General features: G+C 40.5%; 1 protein-coding gene across 1 annotated transcript; it reads left to right on the forward strand.

Annotated features, from left to right (window-relative positions):
• Window positions 1-1,664: 1,664 nt before the first annotated feature.
• Window positions 1,665-25,009, forward strand: GPD1L (glycerol-3-phosphate dehydrogenase 1 like). The gene is made up of 8 exons (XM_072327475.1): window positions 1,665-1,805; window positions 6,721-6,898; window positions 8,237-8,377; window positions 12,156-12,294; window positions 13,314-13,426; window positions 17,836-18,069; window positions 18,433-18,539; window positions 22,034-25,009. Exons 1-8 carry the CDS (start codon window positions 1,753-1,755, stop codon window positions 22,128-22,130), a joined length of 1,062 nt encoding a protein of 353 aa, XP_072183576.1. The 5' UTR covers window positions 1,665-1,752; the 3' UTR covers window positions 22,131-25,009.
• The last annotated feature ends 1,001 nt before the right edge of the window (window positions 25,010-26,010 follow it).

Consider the following 26,010-nt stretch of genomic DNA (forward strand, 5'->3'; position numbering starts at 1 on the left):
TGATAAATGCTCGGATGTCAGACAAACAGGGAACTTCCTAGAAAAGAGGAACAGATATCCCAGCGACTCGATTAAATTAGTTAAAATAGATTCATAGGTTGAGCTACTAGTGCAGTGACTCTGCATGTATGTAGTCTGGAATATGCAACTAGGGAATCTCTGAGCTTTATCTTTCCCTTATAGGAATTAGTTTTGTTCTTTTTAATGGATACTTAAACTGTGCTGTGTTTTTGTTGTCTTGTGTAAAACCAGATAGAGCAACAAAGAAAAAAAATGGATCTACTTCTATAGACTTTGGACCAACACACCACTTAAATAGAGGAAAACAAGAAATCAAGAACTTAACAGCAATCTCTGCTTATTCTTTCTCTTCCACCCAAGTTTTCTTTGTTTTCTATATTAAGCTTCCTTTCATTTTCTGTAATGGATCTATAGGTTAAAATGCCAAATAATCTGCTTCTGAAATGTACAAGATAAGTCAGTATTGACTGAGTCTTTTGGTGAGTTGACAGACCAAACGTATCAAATCTTAGTGGTGATTTAATAAGGCCAAATGCCTGATTCATCTGTCAGAGAAGCACATACTGTGGCCATAACAAACCTGACGTTCTCCTGCCTCATCTACTTCCTTACTAAGCCCAGAGTCTGATGGCCTCAATGCCTCTAATTCCGTCAAACATCTGTTTGGCTTGATTTCGCTTACAGCTTATCTGTTGCTTCCCTTCAGACTGCTGTTGTATAAGGCTCAGCAGAACGGAATATGTGTCTGAGGCTCTGTGACTTCAGCTCACTGATTGTGCCTGGACTGTCTTGGCTGTGCTAAGAGAATGTGCTCTTCTATCAAAGAGCCTACCCTTCTGATTTCCAGGAGGCTGCCTTTGCTCCTAACCTACCTCATCATCACCTTGAAGTATGATACCAAACTGTGAACTCAAGCCACTGACATGCAAAAAAAGTAATTTCTTCTGCCAACATTAAGAAAATGATTGAAATCTCCTGCAAAAACTGTATGGTCTGCTAGGATTTACTAATTTAATGATCCGACAGCATTTGTTTTAACAGTAGAGAGGTTACTTTTTGCTCTTCCTTCTCCACTATCTGCAGTGTTTTCCTTAAGAGCTTTTGGGCTGTGATAAAAACAGCTAGGAGTGTAATTAGAGATACAGCTTTGACCAAAAAAAAGTGTTTCTGGCCGATGACTCAAAACCAGCTGTCCTCACCAAACTGGCAGTACTGCTCATCTGTATTTATTGTCCTGGACATGTGTGGTGAGGGGAGAACAAGGTGATTGTTCAAGACAGCCAACAAAGGAACATCTAAAAACACGTTTCTCTCATAAAGGTCCTCCTTCCTGACTGCTTTGTGTTCTTACACATCTCAGTGCTTCCCTGATTTGCTCCAAAGCTATTCAGCCCTGCCCTGACACCAGGAGAAAGCAGAACAGTGTAAATTGCGGAGTATATGACTGGAATTGTGGCACTGGGAGATGTGGTTTATTGGGCATGGTTGTGACGGTTGGGTGAGATGGTCTCATTCACGGTCCTGTGAATGTATTTTATTAGTTGAACAGAAAACTCTGACCACAGCAACAGGGCAAAGTGCACAGGGCACGGGGCGGAACTACACTTCCCGGCAAGCCACAGGGACGGAGGGAGCTGAGAGGAACCGCTGACGGCAGAGGCGGGGAGCGCGAAGTCACCGCCTCACGGAGCCCTTCGCCGCGGCCATTGGCGGGGCGCGGGCGGCGCTGCCATGGCGCTCTCCGGGGCGCCCCTCAGGGTGTGCATCGTGGGCTCGGGGAACTGGTGAGTACCGCCCCGAGGGGACCGCGGCCCCGGCCCGGGACGAGCCTTCTCAGCGCCGGGCCCCGCCCGGGCCTGCTGTCACCGGCCGCGCAGCGCGGTGCTCCGGCCCGCACCGCAGGGCTCGGCTGCCCGCAGGGGTGGTGGCGGGGTGGGGCTGGGGCCGGTGAGACCCCGCGGCTGCTGCGGGTGGAGCGGTGGCTGTGGTGGGCGGCTGGGCTGCTGGGAGGGGCTCGCCCTGCTTCAGCTCCGAGGTGCTTCCCCGAAGTGAACGGAAGAAGAAGCTGTGGAATCCGTCGTTATTTCTCTGTTCTCGACCCTTCAGTGAAGGTGTTACTTGGCGATATTTTTAACCTGGCATTTGTTGTGTGATCTGTCCGATGTCAGGTGACGGAGGCGTTCAGGATACTGCACTGCTAACTTCTGCTACGGTCCGCTTCCGTCCAGCAGGGAGAGGCACACGTTATGTTTGCTGAAAGCAACAGACACATTATTTCCCTGGGGACAATATGGTGTTTATGATCCTTCTTTGTCTCCTTCCTTCCATTTATCAGTCCCGAGCACCAGTTTTAGCCTGGATCGCTATGTGCAATGAATAAGTACAGTGTGTTACATGAATGTCTTCACAGTTTGCCTCTTTAATGAGTAACGCTTGGGATGTGTTATTTCTGGTCACATTCTGTTGTTTGTTTGGTTTTGTTTTTTTTTTTGCTGTTGTTTTTTCAGTTTTAGATCTAACTTCCATGAAGTTCAGTTTTCCGAAGAGTGAGGTCCTGCAGTTTGCTGAACAGAACATGATGCTTGTAGGGGCGATCTCAGGCTTGTTGCTCGTCCCTTGCCGGTGGCTTTTGTTGTGGTTTTACATCATTCAGAAAATTAGCCACTGCAAAACTCTTTGTTTTTCATTGTTACGGGGTTTCGAGGGAGTGGCAGATGTTTCAGCACAGCTTTCCTCTTGCTGGCAGTAAGATGAACTGCAAGGTGATTATAGAAGGCAGAAGGTGACTAAAAACGTAGCTGTTTGATTTAGGGCTGTCTGGAATGGGCTGCCCTGGGAAGTGGTGGAGTCACCATCCATGGATGTGTTCAAGAAATGTGGAGATGTGACACTAAGGGACACGGGTTAGTGAGCAGCATTGGTGGTAGGTGTGGATGGTTGGACTGGATGATCTCAGAGATCTTTTCCAGCCTTGATGATTCTATGGTTCCGTGTTGTGCATTGCAGGTTATGTCAAAAGGAGTTGTGTGGTTTGACCCGTCTTTTGTTGTTCTTCCACTCTTGAAATCTAGCACAAGGTTCCATAGATAATTTGGCTGCAGACACTGCAGATGTGGTTATTTTGCCACTCAAACATCCATTTCATTAGTTGATTTCAACATTATTAAACAGATCCAGTTAGATGAAAACAAAATACATACGTATGTGCTTATAGCTACCAGGTAATAGCTACAAATCCTTTTGTGAGTTTATTTCATAGTGGATCAACATTTCTGTTGAACTGAGGCCTGTGGTCCTAAGTTGGAAATATTTAATGATCAAGTGCAAGGAAACAGAAGGAAATTAAAGCACTTACATGTGTTTTATTATTGATATTTTGGGGTGTTATAAAATATACATAACAGGAGTGTGCCTTGTGCTGACTAATGTGTAAACACGGGTGTAGTTGAACTGGGTTGAGCTCCACAATTTGGAGGCTGGAGGCTTTATGTGGATCTCTGTAAGATGATCTAGTCCTGCAAGTAACTGTACAAGTGAATGCCTTTGCTTTCTCACAGCCCTTTCACCTATATCTGGGATGGAAAAAAATACGAAGGGAGCTTGGCACAACAATGACAGGTCAGAACTAATCACCGTGGGTGACAAACGGCTTCCAAACTCATTGACTGGGGAAGGTCACCTTAACGATGCAGTTAGCTTGGCAGGGTCTCTGACATCTGGTGCAAGATCACGGATCCACACAGATGGCTTAAAAATGGTGCAGAAGAGCAGGAGCTGTGTATTTTTCTCTTGGCCCATTTGTAGCTGTTCAGATGGGACATAAGTGGTTGAATGAGAATCCTTACAAAATAATAATAATAATGAACCCTTGCTTGAAAGCAAAGAGAGTACACCTTGGGAATATATGTGCCTTGGAGCTCCAGAGTTCAAGAACAGTGGCCATATTCAGTTAGAATACCGCAAGCACTTCCTCTGATTGTAGCCTTCTTATTTGATAGTGCTTTCAGGACAGCTTAACAAAGGCTGTGGAACCAGAATTTATGCCTGTGCCATTTGCTGGAGCTAGTCCTTAATCGACCTGCCTAATCTGAGGATAGACTGTAGGGTTTGGAAAGGTAGGTGCACATACTGGGACAGAAGGATTCATATGGCTGGGATCTTGCTGTAGAAAAGCTGGAGATAAAACTTATGGTTTGACTGAAAAGATTTATTTTTAGGAAAAAGCGGTAGGCATAGTGATACGATGTGTGTTTGCATATTGTGTCCTCTGCTAGCGATGATAACGGGGCAAGTTGAAGAGTTTCTGGGTTTAGTTTTTAACTTCTAAAACAGTGCGGGGAAATTAGAACAACAATGACACTAATAGTGAAGGGCAGGAGTCAAAGTGTCTCAGTGAACTTAAGGCAGGTCTTTAAAAGCATTAAAGAAGTGTTATGGGATTGAGCTTGGGGCTGCCCTTGGTACTGGTTGCAGGGAAGAGAGCTCTTGCATTACTTGAATAGCATTAGCCAACAGCTGGAGAACATCAGGCTAAGCTTTGTGAGGGCTTCTTTTATATATCTTTGTGTCACCAGGATTTCAACCTAGATCTACTGTTGTTGGGAATAAATTGGCAGGAGTTGGAGTTCCTTTGCCTTGTGACGTGTCAGGAGCACGCTACAAGACGAGCCAGAAATGCCAGTAGTGACTCCAGAGTACATACTAAGGAGTGGTAGGATGTAGAAGAGAATACAGGCTTGTCTGTTGAATTAACAGGTGTGGGGAGCTGGTATTTCACCTTAAGCCATCTTGGAGTCAGCTGTTTGACCTTGCTGTACAGCAGCTATTGCAACAGAACAGGAAGTGGGGAACCACGGCAGTCAGACAGAAGAATGTTCTTGAATTCAGGAAGCAGACAACTCTTCACTTTTGCAGCCTTAGATTGTGGTATTAAAAAAGGCAGCTAAGACATTTTAAGTGTTATGTTATGATAGAATTAATGTCTAGATGAAGAAGCACATTTAGGGTGCAGTTTCATGGTTTGCCTGAAGAAGGTTTACCTCAGGTAGTGTATTGTGTTCTGTCACTGCTTAGAAAATGGCCGTGGGTCTGGGGTAGTGCACATTTTTAATATAGAACAATGAGTTGTTCTTATTAAAAGCTCTTAGAGCAGAATGAATCCCTTTGGTTCGCTTACTAGCTATGAGTTAATTACAAGTGATGCTCAAAAGAAATTTAGGGAAGTATCACAGAGTGTCCTGAGTTGGAAGGGACCCACAAGGATCAGTGATACAACCCCAACTCCACACGGCACCACCCAAAACCCAAACCCAGTGTCTGACAGTGCTGTCCAAACACTCTTTGAACTCCAGCACTTGAAGCCGTGCCCACAGCCCTGTGCAGCCCATTCCATGCCCACCGCCCTGTGGTGCAGCCCCTGTCCCTGACCCCCAGCTGCCCCTCCCCTGGCACAGCTCCATGCCGTTCCCTCGGGCCCTGTCACTGTCACACACAGCAGAGCTCAGCGCTGCCCTTCCACTCCCTGTGAGGAGCTGCAGCTGCCATCAGGCCTCCATCAGCTCCTCTGATCTGGGCTGAGCAAACACAAGGATAGATCTGTAAAGTGAAAGTGTTTGTACTTTCTAATAAGGTGTGCTATTCCTCCCCACTTCACCACCCCAAAACAAAGCTCTAGGAAGTCACAGTATCATAAGTTTAAATGGAGGGTGAGGTCATAGAATTGTAGGATCATAGGATGGCTTAAGTTGGAAGGGACCTGAAAGATCATCCAGTTCCAACCCCTCACTGTGGGCACAGTTGCTAACCACAAGAGATGAAGATCTGCAGAAGTGGGAAGACTCAGACCTGTCACTCTGTATTTTTGTCACATCTTTCCAATTTTATTTTATTTTTACTCCTGTGTATGTTATCTGTAATGATGAAGCCTTTTTCTTGTCTCAGGAGAGCAAGCTAGAAAAACAGGCTTCATGAAATTGTATCTTTTAATTCCATGCAGCATTCAGACTAGGAGTAGAAGAAAAGGTGTTGATTCCTCATCACTTGTATAGCTCAGTAATTCTGATTAATTTAATGGTTGCACAGAGATTTGGGCAGTAAAGATGGTCATCATCCTGCAGGTTTCATGGTGTGCTTTTCTTGGGGAGATCAGTGATAGGTCTGCCTGCAAATGCAGAAGATGCCGCTGCAATAATTAAATCCTATGAGATAGGCAGGGTGACCATAATTCTTATAAATTATGCAAAATATAAATGCTTCTTGGCTTTAAATGCACGTCAGCATTCTACAGAAACTGAAGAATTAGTCATCTTAGGAAAGAAAAATTGCCATTTCTGAAAGGTGAAGCCAAGCTGGTTTTAAAAAATTAATATGCCACCTTTACCACTGCATTGAAGATATAATCTGTTTGATTTGTGGGAATGCAGTAACCCAAACTCCCACTCCGTAGCCAGTAAGCAAACAAATGCTTCTGTCCTTTGTACTCCAGATATATTTGAGAGAAAGCAGCAGGTGTGAATGGCTGGTGTATTTTCCACTTGCTTTACTGGGTCTGAAATGCTGAGTAGTGATTGGTCCAATAACCCGTGAGCTTCTGTTTATTTTAAAGACAGTCTCTTTTTCTTGGGCAATATCTTATTTATGTTCTTTAAAAATATTTTATATATATATATATATATATTTGTTTTGTTTTCTTTCCTGCAGGGGTTCTGCGGTTGCCAAAATAATAGGCAATAATGTAAAAAAATTGCAAAAGTTTGCTTCCACAGTGAAGATGTGGGTCTTCGAGGAGAATATTAATGGGAGAAAACTGACAGATATAATAAATAATGAACATGAAAATGTAAAATATCTCCCTGGATACAAGCTGCCAGATAATGTGGTAAGGCACGGAAGCTTAATTTGATATATTTGCAGAGCAGAGGGAATATCGCTCACACTGTGAATTGGAATAAATAGAAATTTATTTTGCTAACATTGTTAGGTTTTATAATATTTCAAACGACGTACTTTTTAACTATTGAGATCAGAGACTTGCATGAGTTCAACTACAGGTAAATCCAACTTTTTACTTGTTTTATTTTTTTGCCTTCCTGTTATTGTCTTTATGTTACTACAGTTTCTCTATGTGGAAGTAAGATCAATGGCTCTAATCATACTCAACACATGAGCTTGGGCCTCAACTTTGGAAGGGAATTGGCTGATGAATTAGAATTGAAGGGATTTAAAGTATTCTGAAACTTCAGGATGAGAGCTAGGTTATTTCTGCAAGCCACTTGGGGTTCATCTGATTCTCAGTTCCCTGTTGCTATGTGCAGTTGGATGAGTGTGTTAGATGTAGCACTGCCAGGGCGGGAAAGTGGAACTCTGGAACTCCACAGCCACTCTGTGCCGGTATAACATGCCAGTAGATAGCTTGCTGGGGAATCTTGCCCTGGAGGCGTAACAGGAAAAGACTGCAGCAGCTGGCAGTTCAGTAAAGATTTCCGGCAGGAAAAGCATGAATTGCCATCAGTTGCTGGGTTTTGTTGTGTGGGGTTTTTTTTTTTTGTCTTATCTTTTACAGTCCCATTCCCCTAGCCTTTAACAGCAAGCGTGATGTTTCTGCTGTCCCCCACCTGCTCATTCACATTTGTTCTTCTTTGGCTGTGAGTTAAGCTTCTTCCTAGATTTTAAATCTTTGTGTTATTTTGTGATGGTCATCAATAAGAAGAGTGGAGTCCATAAAGTGTTTTCAAAGTAGGTCACCTTTGTAAAGAGTAAACACAGTCTATTAGTGCAGAGAAAGGGAATATAAACTAGAGCATATAAGAGGACTGGGGAAGAAATTTGATTGGTCAAGGAACTAATGAAGGAATCAAGTTTTCACCATGCAGTAATGCATGAAAAAAGTCAGATCGTTTTGTCAAAGAGAAGACAGCTTCTTATTTTAGATTTCTGACTCAAAATACTTGCTTAAATGTTATGGTGCACTTGGAATTTTTTTACACTAATCATACTTGTGGTTGTGAAGATGCTTCTTTCAAGACATGTAGTAGCTTATCTGAGAACCTCAATTCTTTGGCTTTTCTGGGATGTTTGTGTTATTATTATTTTCAATTATGAAGCTCAGTAATTTGTAGCATTCTGTATAAGGCCAAAATGTGCTTTTGCTAAGCTAAGAACATTTGTGCATAGTGTTAATAAGTTCTGTGGTCTTTTCTTTCCACTGCCTGCATAGGTTGCTGTCCCAAACCTTAATGAAGCTGTAAAGGATGCAGACCTGTTGGTTTTTGTCATTCCTCATCAGTTCATTCATAAGGTCTGCGATGAAATCACAGGACGAGTACCCAAGAAAGCTCTCGGTATAACTCTGATAAAGGTATAGCAAATACTGTGCATGAAAAACAGATAATATGTTGTGGGATTTTCTAAAACAGGGTCGTTTGGAATTTAGTCTGAAAACTGTGCTACTACTTACTACTCACTAGATTGTTCCATTAAACCTTTTGAGATGCAAGACTGGAATTTGTCTCAGTTGTTAGTGGAAGAAGAAAATGAGGCTGTTCACTAGACTTGAAAAGAGAAGAGGAATATGTTTTGCACCATCAAGCCTTCCAGTCTTTCATTTGTTGTTTCCAAATGCATCATTAGATAGAGAGCAGAGCACAAGCATAATGCTTTGATTGTTAATGTTCATCCCACACACTGAGTTAATCATCTTAAGAACTACTGGGAGAATTTCATGTGAGTGAGCTCTTGTTTGTATCATAGATTGTGTTCAACAGCAGAGATTGTTCAGCATGGCCCAAGAGGTTTGTTCAGACATGGGAACTTGGAGTAGGGCTGGGGTGTAAGAAGTAACTGTTTCATTGGAGGTTTCATAGTTTTGCTGATAGGAGAAATTTTAAATGTTTCTTTTCTTGTTTTGTGTTGTGGGTTTTTTTAGTTCCCCCGAGGTTATCTAGAATCCTTTCCACTTAGTTGAGAGTAGACCATTTTCTCAGCATATATTCCCTCGTCTGCTGTCATTTCTGGCAAACGATCAATGTATGGATCATTAAGGATCTGTGCTTCAAAAAGAAAAAAGAAGGAAAAGAAGAGTACAAGAAGACCCTATGACTGCTGACCACAAGCTTGTCTTTAGTTTGATTAAACCCATCAAATTTGTGTTACTTCGTCAGTGCTGACTTGGTGTGAGAGGTATGAAAAAGTAATGCTTCCTGAGCGCACTTGCTGTGTTTTGTGGAAAAGTTTTCCATATGGTAGAAGGATAAAATGAAGCAGCATTAAAAGAGCTGAATGCATAGCACCCAAACTATCTTAGTTGCCCTAAAGCTATAAAACTTACATTGCTTTGAAGCTGTCAGTTTATGCCTCTTTCTTCTGTAAGCTCAAGAGCTCTGTAAGCTTCTTCTTTAGTTTGCAAAATATGATTTATGTTCTTATATCCCTAATGCTGGAAACAACTCTGATTAAACTGGTGGAGTAGATGAGGATTTATGTCTGTGTATCTGAAATCAGAACCTGGGCCTTCATTCTCGTGGGAGTACTGCTCAGAGTATTGATTACAAGTGCCCTAATAGAGTGTTGATTAAGGGCCATGTTAAAAAAAGAGAAATAGGGGAAGAGAGTACATAGCCCTACTTGCCATAGTATAGATAAAATAATGACACTTGCCATGCAGGGCAGAATTGCCTACTAGGTGCAATCCCGTGTCTTGTTGGGATGTTGCACCAGTAGGTGCTTTTTGAGAAAGAAATGGTGCAAGGTCCCTCAGGTTGGTTTTTTTTCAGGAGAATATGAAATGTGTTAGCTCTTATCAAAAGCTCTAACTGCATCATTTAAAGTATCATTTGAGAAGAAAGGGTAGAAGTAGAATGCAACATTAGAAGTAATAATAGAGGCAAGAATGCACTCTTTCCCCTGCTTTTGCAGCTTCTTTATGCATGCTGTTTTCATCAAGGTCATATTTTAGCAGTCTCGTTATGCTCACCTCATCACTAATGCAATTAAAGAGGTTTGTGTTAACTTGGGCAGTTAAAGTGCAGTTCTCTGAAAAATGTCACTTGTGGGACCTCTTGTTTCTTTGCTTTCTAAATTGCTTAGCAAGTTAGCAGTGTGTCATCTTTAGGCTTTCTTCGTTTCTCTTTTCTTCTTTTTTTAATAGTCAAATTTTCAAGCAAAGCCAAATGTCATAATAAAATGGAGTCTTTGAGAAGTAAAGGCATTTGGCTCCTAGTTAATCTGTGTTCCCATTCAGACTTGTTGCTTTATGTGAGCACTGTTTAGACGTATCTATGAAAACCTAACAAATGATTGTGCAGATAAATGGAACCTGAATCATACACAAGACAGGGTGCAGCTCAGCAGGGAATTGGGAATCAGGGAGCACTTGAAGCCTCCTCAGGCAGCCTCAACATTGAGCTCATTTTCTGTACACAGGATTCAGGAATTGCATTGGCAGGCATTAGCACCAATGGGTGATACCACAGAACTGGACTTGCATTGCCTGGGGATCATTGCTGCCCTTGGTTTGGGGTGGGGAGTGGTTGGTTTTCTTCCTGCTGGCTGTCATTGTTTGTTGGACGTGGCTCTTCAAGAAGCAGGTGCAGCATTCCTTGACTTTGTCAGAAGTTGCATTTGTTTCATAGCAAAGCTGGGTTTTGCCACCCAAGCCTCTTTCATCAGCTTTTGTATGGACGAATAATTGTTGTGTGCACATTTAAACTTTTGGAGTTGTTCCCAGTGTATGTTTTTCTGTTTATTTATGTTTGCTAGGAGGATGGGGGAGAGGCCTTGCAGTTACCTCATGGGAACATCTTGGTATTCTTAGGGGAACATGCAATATTTATGTGTCTGCTTGCTTTCAAATTCTTTTATGTATGGCCCATAAAAGATGAGAAAGCAGAGTGTGCATTAAGTGCTTGAAAAAAAAAAGCAGAAATGCAGGCACTGTTGGCTGTTGCTCTGCTGGCTGTTGTTATGTAGGCATTTCATCGTCTCCTGGTTGTATGATGTTTCGCAAGGAGTGTTACCTCTGGTCTGTGAAAATGCAAAATGCTGCATGACTGAAATGCCACTGCTGACAACGTACAAATATGCGTGTGTATATGTCCGTGTGTGTCCGTGTCCGTGTGTGTGTGTGTCTTGCAGTAGTTGTGGGTCACGCTGCCTTTTTGCCTTAAGGAATGAAATAAAAAATCACCATGCCTTCCCAACATTAAGAAATAGTATTGAATAAAACTTACATACTGTAGGAAAGAAAGACCATTTCAGTAACCTGCCCTGTCCCTGTCCTCAGAACTGAAAAAGAGACTCTTATCTCATCCTGTAAAGAAGGAGAAAATGATTTTGTGAAGATAAAGTGGTCTTACTTTGTGTTTATGATTCAAGCTATTCAGGGTACCAGATTGTGTTCTCCATCGCAGCGTTAATCTCTAGGGTGATCTTCTCTGAAGTCCTGTTTCTCCCCCTACTTTTACCTTTCATGAAGAGTGCTTTATAAATGCCAATCAAAAATATCCTTATAAGTTAAAATATTCTGAGTTGTTCAGCTTTCTTCATGCCTGTGTACTGCTGTTTCATTTGCAGCATTCTTAAGTTGATTAAAATGCATTTCCAGGAGTGAACTGCTGTTGGTGTTGGTGTTGTACAGGAGGGAGTCAGTCTCTGATGTTTCAGTTCAGGTAACTCTAAACAGAATGAGTCAGTGAGATTCTGTTTGTGAGTTTGGGTGCATTTCCAGATCCAAGTGCAGGCCTGATTCACCAGTGGTGCATCAGTGATGCTTCACTATTTTTAGTGGGAACATAGTGATGACCAGCTGAGATTCTGAACAGAGCGGAATGTCACAGAATCAATAAGACTGGGAAAGACCACTGAGTTCAGCACTCAGAGAGTCAGAACTGTTATTGAGCATGGGAATAACAATGTTCCCATCATCTCCCTGTTGGTAATTTAGTCATAACTCTTAAGGTGCTTGGACAAGTCGCAATAGCAGAAGCTTTACTGGTATGGTAGCAAAGCCAGAAGTTCCTTATCTTTAGTCTCTGTTTGGACAGTGCAGTACCCATGGATAAGAATAATTGTGCTCTGTTTTCTTCTGTACTGTGTCTAATGAATGCCTTTTCAGTAATTGCATTTAATGTTGGCTGCAGGGAATAGATGAAGGCCCAGAGGGACTGAAACTGATCTCTGACATTATTCGAGAGAAGATGGGAATAGATATCAGTGTGCTGATGGGAGCGAACATTGCCAATGAAGTGGCAGCAGAAAAATTCTGTGAAACCACAATAGGTAATGTCCCAAGTAATAACAGTGTTGCAAGTATGTTCTTCTCACATGTGCACACCAGGTAGTTTATATTTCATTGTTTTCAGTATCAAAAGCTCTGAGATCCTTCTGATTTTAATGTTAAATTTCCTAGAATGTTTACATGTCCAAAAGTACTGGGAGAATGCTGGGACCAGTGGGAGAGATGAGTGCAGTTTTAATACATCTCACAAGAGCTTGACCTTGCGCATGAAATGCTAAGCACATTTTTGATCACTCTCCACTTACCAAACTGCTTTATTTTATTGCTGTGCTTATGATTTTTCTTGGATCTGCATGGCTTGATATATATAAATGACTATATACTCTGTATTCCAGCTCAGGTGTTATGGTCACAGATGATATTTATATACATGTCTTTTTTTAGATGTAGATATCAGTGACTTTTGAGTTCTCCAAGTAATTAGTTCATCCCAAAGCTAGGAATGGGTTCGGTTCTGTGTTGGTGTCTTTGTGTCTGTAACCTCTGCAGCACAAAGATGTCTCTCATCTTGCATGTCACAGTCTCTGGATAAGCGTATGTGTGTATGTGTACAAGTACACGGACTTAGTTTTTGAATGGTTGCATTACATTTCCATGTTTATAAGCAGCTGTGAATGTCAACATGCTTAGTTTATACAGTATCTGTGATGTGCCTTTATAAATTTTCTAGAATGAAGGCCTTAAAATAATTGGCAGAACTGCACCTGCTGTGTTTCAAATTTAGCTTTGCTTTATTATTAACTGTTATTTTAAGGAGAAAGATCAAAGGAAAAAAAAGAGAGTATAGGGAATTAATGGGATTATTATTTGGAAGCTCTTGATGAGCAGGCAATGAATTATGAATCCAGAAAAACTCAGTGTTCAGAGCTTTTAAGTGTAAAGGAGTCAGTTTTGGATGACAACTTTATCTCTACTTCTAAATAGTCAAACTTGTGCGGGACAGACTAAATAATCCCCAAATCAATTATTAATTGGTGGCTTTTATTCTTCCTCTCGACAGGCAGCAAAATCCTGGAAAATGGCCTTCTCTTCAAAGAACTCCTGCAGACTCCAAACTTCCGAATAACTGTAGTAGATGATGCAGATACCGTTGAGCTTTGTGGTGCTCTGAAGGTAAGATTAACAGGCTACAGTTTGTGCAATAGTGATCCTTGTAGAAAAACAAAGTTGATATTTCCATTTAAAGAGTCAAGCTTATTGTACTTTATATAATGTATAAAATTGTTACGTAACATTTCCTGAAGAATCAGATATGCCAGTAGGCAGCAGCACGCTCAGCAAGTTGGCTTTCAGACACTTTGTCTCATTTTCTGTTTAAGTTCTCTTTCTCCATCTTTCACTTACATGCAATCACAAAACAAGTATTAATTTCACCTAACTGGTCAAAATATTTCTAAATACATCTTAGTTCACTTTTTCATGATACAGCGGTGCATTCATCAAAATAAAGTGAGCAGTTGGTATTAATCCTTGATGTCTGATGAGTGAAATATTCTCCTCTCCACTGACTTATGTAATGTGAGCTTTATTGCATGTTACGCTTTCTCGACATGAAACACATAAAATTCACATGTAATCACATTTTTAAAGCTGTTCTGCCTGGTGTTTTCTGACTATCTTGAGTCCTTGCTTAATAGGTGAATTCATTCCCAGACAGATGTTTCCTCTAGAAGATTCTCTGAACTAACTCAGCAGTTAGTCAGCAGGCACTCAAACTCTATTTTAGAAGTCCCAGACAGACAACAGACCAATATCTCTTTGGAAGTGCAGAATAATTTAAATCAATTGTCCTTCTTGACCTGAAAAGGGGCTGAGGTCAAACTTTGTGGGTTTTTTTGTAAGCTTGTTTTGTTCCTCCCTCCTGCTCCATTATTCATCTTGCAACCTGCAGACTGAGCTCTGTAGTTGCATTTCTAAAAAGCTGTATGTATTTATTTTATGTGCTCTGGTCATTTGGTGTTAGTTGTGGTATATTTTGTTAAGCGAGCTGAAACTTCCAAAGAAGTGTATGACATGACTAAAGAAAAAGTGTGAATTACAGCTGGTACATTAAAACAAGTTGATCTTAGCATTTTGTACCTGATTGAAAGGCATGAACTCCCAAGTGCAGCATTTGTTGACTGACAGTTACTTTATTAGACCTCCAAAGTGACTTCATGAGAAATAATAAAAATTAGCATTACTTAACTAGATGGAAGGGAGAAATTCCTATTTCAGAAGATGTCAGTACTGTGTTGTGTAAAGAGACAGGCATGAAAAGAGAGGCTCTGGTCTTTTTCTATAGCGATATTGCATCGGACTGACAGGAGCATCCCTGCAAACTGCATTTTGGAAGTCAGAAGCAAGCAGGTGCACACGCTTGTCCAAACTTGCTTTTTTCATATAGAAATTGTAAAAGCAATTCCTGTACAGGTATTAAATGAATGAGAAATGCCACACTGCAAGAAACAGCATATCCTGCCAGCTTTTGCTTTTTTCCATGTGTACCTGCTTGGGAAAAGGAGACTTTTCTTGGTTCATCTGGCACCATAGGCCAATACTTACCTCACTGTATTTCTGCAAGCAAGGAAGATTTCGGTGTGGATGCTTGCAGAGAGGTTGGGAGAAAAAATGCAGAAGGATAATAGAGAATGCTCTCAGATCAGCTTTCGCTCACAATAATGATAATTTTAGGTTTGAAATTTGTCTTTTGAAGCGTATTTAAATTGAGACTGTAATAATAGGTATTGCAGCTGGGTGATCGTGAACACATGCTTTATTGCTATTTATATATGTGCACATATAGACTGAATATCCACTTTGTTCGCTGTGTTTATATATTGTGACAATGGGCAGATGGAGATGTATTGAAGTATAGAAATAGGTACAGTGAAACTGCAGCCTTGGATCAGCTGAGAGACCGGTAATGGCAGTCATTTTACAAAATCCGATGATACTGAAGAGGAACATCTGTCTACAGTAACTTGTTGGCTGCAGGAACAAGATGTGCTTGGAGGGTTTTCTCTGAGGAATTTTCCTTTTGAGGACTGAAGCGCATTTTACATTGAGTCAGCAGCCTTTTCTATGGAGTGAGGTCAAGAATGAACCAGTTTCAATTGTGAGTGGTTCAGAATGCCTGGGTGTCTTTATGGGCAGCCCAAGCACAGAGTACCCTCAGATTCTAGCTGCCATTTGCCAGAGAATGTGGAACCTTCCTAGTAAATACTTGAAAGTGACTGGAACAAGGACCAAGGCGTAGGTGACAGTTCTTGCAGGAAGGAGAAAGAGCCACAGCTGTGGTTGCCTTTCCCAGTGGAGCTTCAGGTCCTTCTCTAAATCTTTAAGCTACAACTTAACCTTAAAGAAGAAAAAAGTATAAGTGATGCGTTGCTTACCGGGGTATGTGCTTTGCTTATGTATCTTTCTGAAATAGACTCAGCTCACCAGAGGTTTCAAGCTGTCCGTTTTGAGACTTAGACATCTTTCTGTCCAAAATAAGATCAAGTTTTGAGGCTGCTCTGTTTTTAAAAGAAGAGGCTTCTTTTTCGGTAAAGTGTAACTTTCTGTGCGGCATAATTCGGTTTTGTCTGCAATGTATTAGGCAGGAAGGAGTTGTCACAGATTCTTCAAGGATTTAAATGGAACCAGATGGTGGAGTTTATAAGGTCATGAGTGTTATGTTGACAAGATTGTAACAATCTCCTAGGTGTGGGTGTGTATTCAAGAGCAAAAGGAGTTGTCTTATTTCCTCATTTGCAAGCTGTGTGCAAGAACATACAATGGGGATATTGTCCAAAAGAGAAGCTGAGTGATTCAGAGCTAGAATTACAGCTTCCCTTCCTCCCTACACCATCTCCTCAGAGGTGGCTAGTCATGGTAAGACTGGCTTAAAACAATGTTTGCATTACTCCCAAGGGCAAACATTGTGAAAGGCAGAAGAAGGCAACAAAATGCCATTGGTAATAATTGTAATTGAAATTAAAATTGAAATTTATGACCAGGTAGGCTGCTGCAAAGGGGAAAAAAAAGTCAAAACAGGCAATGTCAGAGCTGGGGGGGGGAAGCTGCACTTATGGGAGGGTTCAAGAAGTACTGGGAAACATCCAGGAGTTGTTCAAAAATATTTTTTTCTTTTGCTGAACATTTAGACTTCATGACCAAGTGAATTCCAGTTAAATGAGTTACCCCGTCTGAAATCTTTTCAAATACCTCTTTGAATTATTTCACCTTGCCACCAAGTGAACAAATATTGCAAGTTGCTCTAGAAGAGATGTCTGATCACAGCCAAGATGTACGCCAAGACGAGCTCAAGTACCAGCATTAAGTTTGATAATTTGTTGTTGCTATTGTATCTGATGTCCAGATTTCTGTTTGTATTTTGTAAGGGCTGCCTTTAGACCTTTGCTGGTACTTAAAAACAAGGAGTCATCCACTTGATAAAGAGGAGAAGCTGTGATTGGACACACAGCACTGCAACAACCTGCAGTTTTTCATTCTCACAGTCCAAAAAATGAAACAAAAATGGCTGTTTATCAGCTTGTTGCTTAAAGTAACAATTTCTGACTGTTGCTTTATCTTCAGCAGCAAAGGCTTTTGTCTCCTGTACTGGGAGCTACAGTAGGTGCTGTAATATTGGTTGTCCTCTAGTTTCCGTTGAGATCTCTGCAATTGCTGTTGCAAGCAGAAACATAGTGCTGTATCTATTAATTCCCTGTTTTCTTTATCAGGCCTTCAGAATCCCATCTCTCTTGGAGGGCTGTTTTTTTTATTTCTTTAGTAAAGGCAAACTAAGTATGGGTAGTTTCTGCTTTCTGTTACTTGATCTCATTGCTTTACAGGTCAAAAAATAGCTTTTGCAGTGATTTTGCTCAAGCATCTCTGAACTAATCTCTATTTTATGTTTGTAAACCAAAGCTGGTCATACAGATGATTGATCATGAAAAAACAGTACATTATTTTTAGAAAGCCATCACTAGATCTAAGGAAAAAGACAACAGTTTTTGCTTAGGATAGGCTTCCTGTGTGATGAAATGTCTGAGAAGCCTGTATTAGCTATTACTGTTATGTGATCTCCATATGCTTAAAAGGGCTTAATGCAGTTAGCTTGGCTGAACTTGGCCTACTAGCATATCAGCATGAAAGTCAATAAAAGTTTCTCAGATTACTTTAATCGTAACGAAACTGTGGGTAGAGGGCCATGGGATGTCAGTCTGTCTTCACCACTACCTCAGAGTGGGAACAGCTTAATCTAGATAAAATCTTGTTTGGGTGTAATGTGACATGTTTTTAAAGATAGTCAATAAAAACAGCTTCACGGCCTCCAGGGCAGCTTATTCCAGAGCTTTAACTATGGTTTAATATTTGGGAATAATTTACTAATGTAAGACTTAAGGTCTTTTTCTTTTGTAAGAGTATCTCATAAATCTTAAAAAAAAAAATGTTCTACATTAATAAAGTATTTGCAGTTCTTGAGGATTTCTGCAGTCTTCACATCGTCTGGGATTCTGACTCATTTCCCATTTGTTTTTTTCTCTTCTTACTAGAATATAGTGGCAGTAGGAGCTGGGTTCTGTGATGGCCTTTGTTGTGGTGACAATACCAAAGCTGCTGTTATTCGCCTTGGCCTAATGGAGATGATTGCCTTTGCAAGAATTTTTTGCAAAGGACAGGTGTCTACTGCTACTTTCCTGGAAAGCTGTGGAGTTGCTGATCTCATCACAACATGTTACGGTGGCCGGAATCGACGTGTAGCAGAAGCATTTGTCAAAACTGGAAAGGTACCTTATTTACTGAGTGAAATCCACTGTTGCAAATACTAAGCACTCCTGGTTTGTTGAAATGATGGTACGGTTCTCTGAGATGTGTTAGTTGTACTTCTCTTTCCTCTCACTTTTGAGTTTTACAAGAGTAGAATGAGTGGGAAGGTGTTTAAAAGAAAAAAGAGCTGGAAGGATAAGACAGTGGGAGATGCACATGGAGGAAGGAGAACATTTACAGACAAGAATATAGGAGAATGTGTGTACTCACTCAAGTTCACTTTTGGGAAGGGAAAACCATCAGTAGCATCTTTACTTCCATCCAGTGTTGTCAAGCTTACAAAACCTATCATAGCTCTGCTTTTCTTCCTTCCTCTTGTTTAGACTATTGAAGAATTGGAGCAAGAAATGTTGAATGGTCAGAAACTGCAGGGACCACAGACATCTGCCGAGGTGTATCGCATCCTCAAGCAGAAAGGAATGCTGGACAAGTAAGTAAGAACAGATAAAGTCAGTTCTGCATGAACCTTTTTATCTCCATAACTCTTTTTACACTTTTGGACTTGCTTTCTTCATGAAGGTTTTGCCAAAAGCAAATCACTGTCATAAGAGTGGCTTAATCCTTAGTTAAACTGCAGAAAACAATGAATGAAACCTCAAAATAATACTGCTTTCTCTAGAGCTAATATTATGATACTAAATCTGTGAATTCCCTTTTGTTTACAGCAGGTTGCATTACTGTCTCCTATCATAGGAAGATGTAGCAGAGTGTGTTTTAACATGTGAAAAGAATAAAACACATGAAAGCTGAGCTCCCTAAGGTCTTTTTAATGAGGCTCTGCAGCTCATTTCATTCATTGCTTATCTCTGAAAGGAGACTGAGGGAACTGGGGTTGTTTAGTCTAGGGAGTATCTGAAAGGTGCTTACAGAGAGAGCAGGGTTGGTCTCTTCTCACTGCTAACAGGTGACAGGACGAGGCCTTAAGTTGCACTAGGGTAGCTTTAGGTTAGATATCCAAAAAGACTTCTTTACAGAAAGGGTTGTTAAGCACTGGAATAGGCTCCCCAGGAAGGTGGTTGAGTCATCATCCCTGGATGTGTTTAAAAACCATTTGGATGTGGTGCTCAGGGACATGATTTAGTCAAGGGTTGTTAGTTAGGGTAGCATGGTTAGGCTGTCATTGCACTCAATGATCTTTAAGGTCTTTTCCAACCTGAGTGATTCTATGATTATATGACTGTATGATTCTAAGAATCCATATAGCTAAGTAGAGTAGGTGCATCTGTCTACATTGATTCTAGCTTAGATACTGCAGTTTTTTTGTTATTTGACTTTCAGTTAGATCAAGGGTGAAACCTGCCATCAACTAGTCTACGTCAGTTTTGTTGTATGAAGTTAAGCAGGTTGTCCTGGCTTGTTCATCTGAATTAGAGTCAGCATGTATAGTATTCCTAAAACCACACACACAGTTGTCTCCTTATGAGATTAAGGGATGCATTATTGCCAAGTGTTTCTGTTGTTAGATGACACAAAACCAGAACATAAATGACTGCCAGTCAGAACACCTGGCCTTGTCCTTACTTTGTCCGGAACAGTTTTTAAACTCTAGTTCTAATGGAGCAGCTGTATTAAATTGCCCATTTTCTAACCATCTCTTTGGGACTACAACACCTAAGCCTGTCTCTGCAGTGTACAGTAATTAAGCTAATATAGAAAAAATAATTAAATATTGCCTTCGATCCCTCCTGATTATGATACTTTAAATAGGACAGGATTCTGTTGGATTATATTTTTTTCCTCTTTCTTATATTTTCTTTTCCTGTTCTATCCTGTAACAAATAGAGCACATTATGTTAATTTTTGGACAGTGTTTTTAGTGTAAAACATGAAAGCAGACATTTCTTATGTCATCTGGTGCACCAACATATTTTTATAAAAACCAGCGTTGGTTCTTCATGAGAGGTGTCATCCAATGAGACTTTTAAATGCAACTTTCAAAGTGTTTTTTTCAAGGACTTGCTTGTTACTGCTTTGAAACACAAAACACAGTAAAAAAGTCATGGTTCCAAGGTGAAGAGATAGGACACCAGAGTAAAATTCCATATTCTCACCCTGTAAATAGACTCCCAAGGCTTTGTAGAAATACTCAGAAGTCAGTGAAGTTCAGCAGAAGAGCCTTGGTAACATTGTTGGTGCATGCTGGTATTTACAGTGCAGTTAGTTTTCTCATTTCAGTAGTGGTGGAACTAACCTTCTTCAAGTGCTCAGACATAAGATGTGTTTGGTGTTTGCTGGCCGTAAGCCTGCACTCAGCCTTGATTCTTCATTTGCTGGGTGAAGTGTGGCAGGCAAGCACACCCAAGTAATGTTCTCTGTGATAAACAGCAAGAATTGTGTAGCAAGGTGCACTCTGTAGTAGTGGTCTTTCTCCAAGCCTTCTGATGACCATCAGTGCTGTTTCTAAAGCTGTGTGAAACTTGGATTTGTTCAGAAAGGTACACAATGTGTTTGTGGCTACCTCATATAGACATAATAAATTTGATTTTATTGCCTATGTTTGTGTTATATTAAAAGCAAATGCAGCCCCAGTATATCATACAAGCTGAATAACAAGTGAGGATGTTTAATAAATGCAAAAATTTATATATTTCATTCCTATTGCCTGGTAAGGACTTTACAACCTGAACAGTATCAAAGAGCTATGTGATTGCTAATTTTGGTTCCACCGATGAAGTAAGAACAAAAACCCAGTCGGTTGGATGGACTTGAAATACTTCCTGCTTTTGCGGCTATTTTCATCTTATATTCCATGAAAACAAATCAAAAGAAATGGGTGTGCATTTCATAGCAAGACATGAAAATATTTCAGAGAATTCAAAATGCGGCATTTCATATTTGAGCACTTCCAGTAAGAGCCATAAAAAAAATGGAGTCTATCCACAAGCATGTCCGTGCTACCTCTTCTTATACTCAGTAATGCAAAATATTGCAAGCAGAGATTCATTCAGGTAGCAATTCTGTACCTGCCGTAGTGGTACTCTCAATTGGATTGCTCATGGCTTCTTTCTCTTTCCTTTTGAGGAGTCTATTTCAGGCTCTGTGGCAATGTCAAAGTTAGCTCAGTATAGCAGGTCATAGCAGAGTACATTGGGATGCATGTACAGTGCTCAGTACCGGTTGGGAGTACTGAGTTGCCTTTGGGCAATACAGAGAAAACCTTGGAGTCAGTGTTGGAATCACTTTCTGAAGGAGAAAGCACAACTCAAAATAACAGCATTTGTGTCAAAAATTTGCCAGCCACCTTGAAATGGCCCATTTGTTTTGCTGTACAGATAATTTACCCCTAAAGTTCACCAGGCTGGGTCTGAAAATTGGACTCATCCAGCTCTGACTGTCTGCCATGGACAGCAGGCAAACGTAAAGTTTGTTGGCTGTAATTCCCTTCAGATTATAAAAATAACCTGAATAATTTGTGCTTTGTTGGAAATGTGCCCCTCCAAAAAAAAATATGAGAGAGATGACTGTCTCAAAATCCACATTTCATTTTGGACTCTTATCATTAAAAACGTGACCTTCAGTTTCTTCTCGTGTCTCTTTGTGGCATATTTTCATGTTATTGTTCAGGTAGAATGCAAAACTGACAAGCCAGAACTGCTGTAAGAATATCAAAGAACGTTGTGGTTTTATTTCTTACTGTTTTGTTAACTAACTGAATAGTTGTGCCATACATGATGAGTGTTGCAGGCTCCATTATAGCTAGCGAAGCTTCTGAGAGAGTGACTCATTGTAGAGATGCATGTAGGTTCTGTATTTATCCAGCACTTTTCAGCTCACCTTGAGTGCTTGACAAATGCTAGAAGAAATCGATTTTTTGGTCTCCCTCTTTCTCTTCCCTCCCTTCATTCCACTTTGTTTCTTTCCGCTAAGAAAATGTTACGGAATAATCTTACACCGCATTTGCTTTCCCCCACCCTGTTTCCTCAGGTTTCCACTATTCACTGCTGTATATCAAATCTGCTATGAAGGGAAGCCTGTCAAAGAGATGATATCCTGCCTTCAGAGTCATCCAGAGCACATATAAAATCAATCAGGCCATTGTACTCATGCAGCTTTTTGCCTTTCAAATTTGTGTTCGAGTTCAAGTGGATGCATCATTAAGCTTCCTGCAAAGCTGCTCACTAGGCAACAGTAACGACGTGAATGTCTTTGGGTATTGGTTTTACTTTTACTGCCTAGTTTGACATAGCATGCAGTGTTGTTGGCTTGGTGACTCGTTTTACTGGCTAAAATATAGCTGTTTTAAAAAGCGCACTGCAGAAGTTGCACTACGTACGTAGTCCATACAGAAGTGTACTTTGTGTGAGTTCCTACCACATCAAACACAATATGTTGTTGTCTCTTGCTTAGGCCTACTCCAAAATCCACTGGTTGCTATGGGAAGAGTCCCACTGGTTTTCGTGGAGACTGAATCAAGCCTTGAACCTTGAAATGTTAGGAGTCCTACTTTTAAAACTTGATATTTTTTTTCTGCATACACGTTGGGATTTTAATGTTTTCCGTGTTTGTGTTACTTTAAGCAATATTGACGCATAAAGAAGTGGTAATTGTTATTTAGGGGGCTACAGGGACCTTCTAGTGAACTCTGGTGATTAATATTATGACTTATAGAAGTCTTTAAAACTGCCAGGTGATTTTGAAACCAATTTGTAACTGAATTTAAAGTTTTTAAGTACGCTGTTTTAAAGGGAATATGCTAGTGGGGGATCATTAGCTCCCCTTCTGTTTTTTAATCCTCGCATTTTTGTATTTCTGTGCTTTTCCTGCGATGTTCCCAGTTGTTGGGCACCTCAAGAATCCCATTCCCCAAAACAAGTGGGTAACTTTGACCTGGGGGTTCAGAACCCCGGAGCCCAGGTTTCATTTTAGTCTTGTGCCTGCGGTCATTCTTCACTAGTATAATTTGGTGAGTAGCAAAGGATGCTCTTGGAGTTTCCACTGCTGAGTTTGTCACTCTGTTTATCCAGCATAAACACCAGCTACAAAATGCTGCACTCCACACAAGGCTCCAGGGAGTATTCGGGGAATTGCCCAGTAGCTTATGCTTGAGTTTTAAGAAGGGTTGTACACTGTTATGCATTCATTTCTGTGCCTGCCAGTGACTGCTATATCAGCTGGACTGCAGTCCTGAACCAGCATCCCCAGAGAGATGAATTCTGAAGTTACTCTTTCACTGGATAAGACTTCAGTGGGTGCTGGATCAAGTCCTTCTGACCTGAAAACTTTGCAAAGGAATCTGTCTCTTTTACTCCCTAGATATTTCAACTTTTTTTTTCAGGCATTTTTCTTTATCAGGGAGGGTAATTTTATTTATTATTGGGGAAAAAAAATGTAATTTTTGTGGAGTATTTTTGGAGGTTTTCTTGGTTGTTTGCTTGCTTGTTTTTTTCGGAAGGCTGATTCACGAGAAGGTAGGTAAATGCAATCTCCTGTCTTAGTTTCCTTGTACACTAAACTGTAAATTTTCTGGTAAAATAAATGCTAGGTACATAAAGAGTGGATTTTGCTCTTGTAGCTGGAAGATGAAGGTTAGAATCGAGTTTTACAGTTCTCAGCATGAAGCCAATCATAAGAATGCCCATCAGCTCTGAATATCCACTCCAAAGAGCACTCTCTGAGCAGTACCAGAACTGATTACCTTGTTCTTTGTCATGGGTGGTGGTTTTAGATGAGAAATTGTGAGCACACACACATCCTGAAGCTTTAAGTTGTCATTCAGAACTTGCTAAGACAACAGGGATGCCTGTGAATAATTGTCATCCTTACTTAGGCAGCCTGCGTAACTCTGGAATAATTGGAACATCTTGGTAGAGACAGAAGGATGCTTCAGTTCAGGGGTACCATTTTTTTGTGCTCCAGCAATGTTTTAGATAAATTCTTGGAAGATGTGAATGTCCTCAGATATTCAGAGTTCTGAAAGATTATTTTGCCTTATTTCTGATTTTGTGCTAAGTATCGCAAAGATAGCTATTAAGTAACAGACAGCTGTTAAGTAAAAGGTAGCTGTTAAGTAACGTGTTTGTGGTGATTGGGAGAATCACTGGTAGAGTGATTAGACAATGGAAAGGGCGTTTTAAGATTGGAAGCGCTGTTCCAGTAACGCACACATGAAGCATACACTCCTCATTACTGCGTAACTTTCAGTGTGTCTGCTTATGCTTTGTGTCATGTTTTGGGTTTTTTTTAATGCCACGCTGGTCGGCTTTGCCTTTATATGTAATTATACATATATATATATATAAACTTTTTTTTTTTTTACATGCAGAATGTAGAACAATAGTATTTTGTAAGATACATAAAGGGCTAAATGTGGTAAATTAATATATATTTTAAGATTATTTCTTTATCCCAGTACTGCTTCCACTGAAACCCCAGCATCTTAATTGCTCTGGTTTTATACAGAAGCAGATCCAAAGGAAAGCTTTTTATGCAGCTCATTCCTCCAGTCTGTAATGGTATTCTCATTCTTTTCAGGCAAGAATTGAGATTTCATTAACTAAGATAATTTCTACAGGTACTTTAGCATTCATATTTGCTTTTCAGTGCTTGTGAGCGTTCATTTTGGCACTAGATACTTTTTCACCTCTGACATTTTCTTCTAATTAAAGACTGTGATGTGAAACTGGTACTGAACAATCAGGATCTTGTTCTACATGTACTCTTTCTCCCAATGTTGGAATAGTCTTACTGAAAACATTAACCCCTATGTAAGATTTTTGGATACAAGGCTGTAAGTTTGTAACTGATTCTTCATTTACGGACATTGATTACTAAGGAAGGCATTCTCTTCTAATGATCTACCATCAGCTTGCCCTGGAGATGTGTACTGGTTCTGTTTAAAGATTGTGAATGTATGCCTCGTTTGAGGAGTTAGTACAAATAAACATTTTGTCTTGGGAATCAGCATGGCTTCTTGTTTCATTTTACATGGCTTGCAATTACTGTTTTACTTAGTGGAATGTGGTCTTTTTGTATATAATGATACGTAATGAGAGCGTATATGAGATGCGGGAACTTAAATTACAAAAAGAGTGATATGAAATCCAGATGTCTGTCAGCATTTTTGGTTTTGTCCATTAGTGAAACAATTCCAATGAAATGGTGTCTTCGACCTCTAAAACAGATCATTGTCTTCATTTCCCTGAGTTACTGTGTGGGCCACTGGAGGGCACTGGTTGGTAAGTGACCGATTCCACTTGTTCTGCAGCTATTTTTCTTCTGGTCTATTTCTGAATCATCTCCTTAGGTTCCTTTATGATTATAGCTGTGTTACGCTGTGTTTGTAGTGTTTGGAGATGGTTATGGTTCAGCAGCAGATGTAAGCATTGCAGATCCATCAGAAACTAGAGAGCAAGCTCAAGCACCCACACGTGACTACACTTGCCATACTTGTCTTCCAAAGTGTTCCCACGTCAGGACAGCAGTCAGTGCCTGAAGTCATGGGCAATACAGTCTGAGATCTAAGACATCACCTGAAGCCCTGAAACATGCATCCAGCAGTGCTTGTTTCTGTTGCATCTTCAAGTTACAAGAGGAAGTGGTGAGTGCACATCGTGCTGTGCTGTTTTCTCAATGCCTGCACCAGCTAATGGGGGGGTGTCACAAGTATTCGTCTAGGGGCAGCATTTCCACTGCTGCCTCTGTGCAGTGTCCTGTAGAGACATGAAGGAAATGCCATCGAATCACAAAGTTCTTACCAACATTTTCACATGTGCAGTTGCTACAAGATTTGTGTTCCTACTAGGGACAGGTGAGCTGCAGCTGCGGGCAGGAAGGTTGCATTACTTTAAGTATATCTTCCTTGTGGATGTGAATATGGATGTGAGCTATCTTTGGACAGATGAATTATGAACCGACACCATCTTTTGCATTAGCTGTTAAATCCTTGCTACCAGGTCATGAGA

This window comes from Excalfactoria chinensis, chromosome 2, assembly GCF_039878825.1.
Source record: "Excalfactoria chinensis isolate bCotChi1 chromosome 2, bCotChi1.hap2, whole genome shotgun sequence".
Classification (NCBI taxonomy): Eukaryota; Metazoa; Chordata; class Aves; order Galliformes; family Phasianidae; genus Excalfactoria; species Excalfactoria chinensis.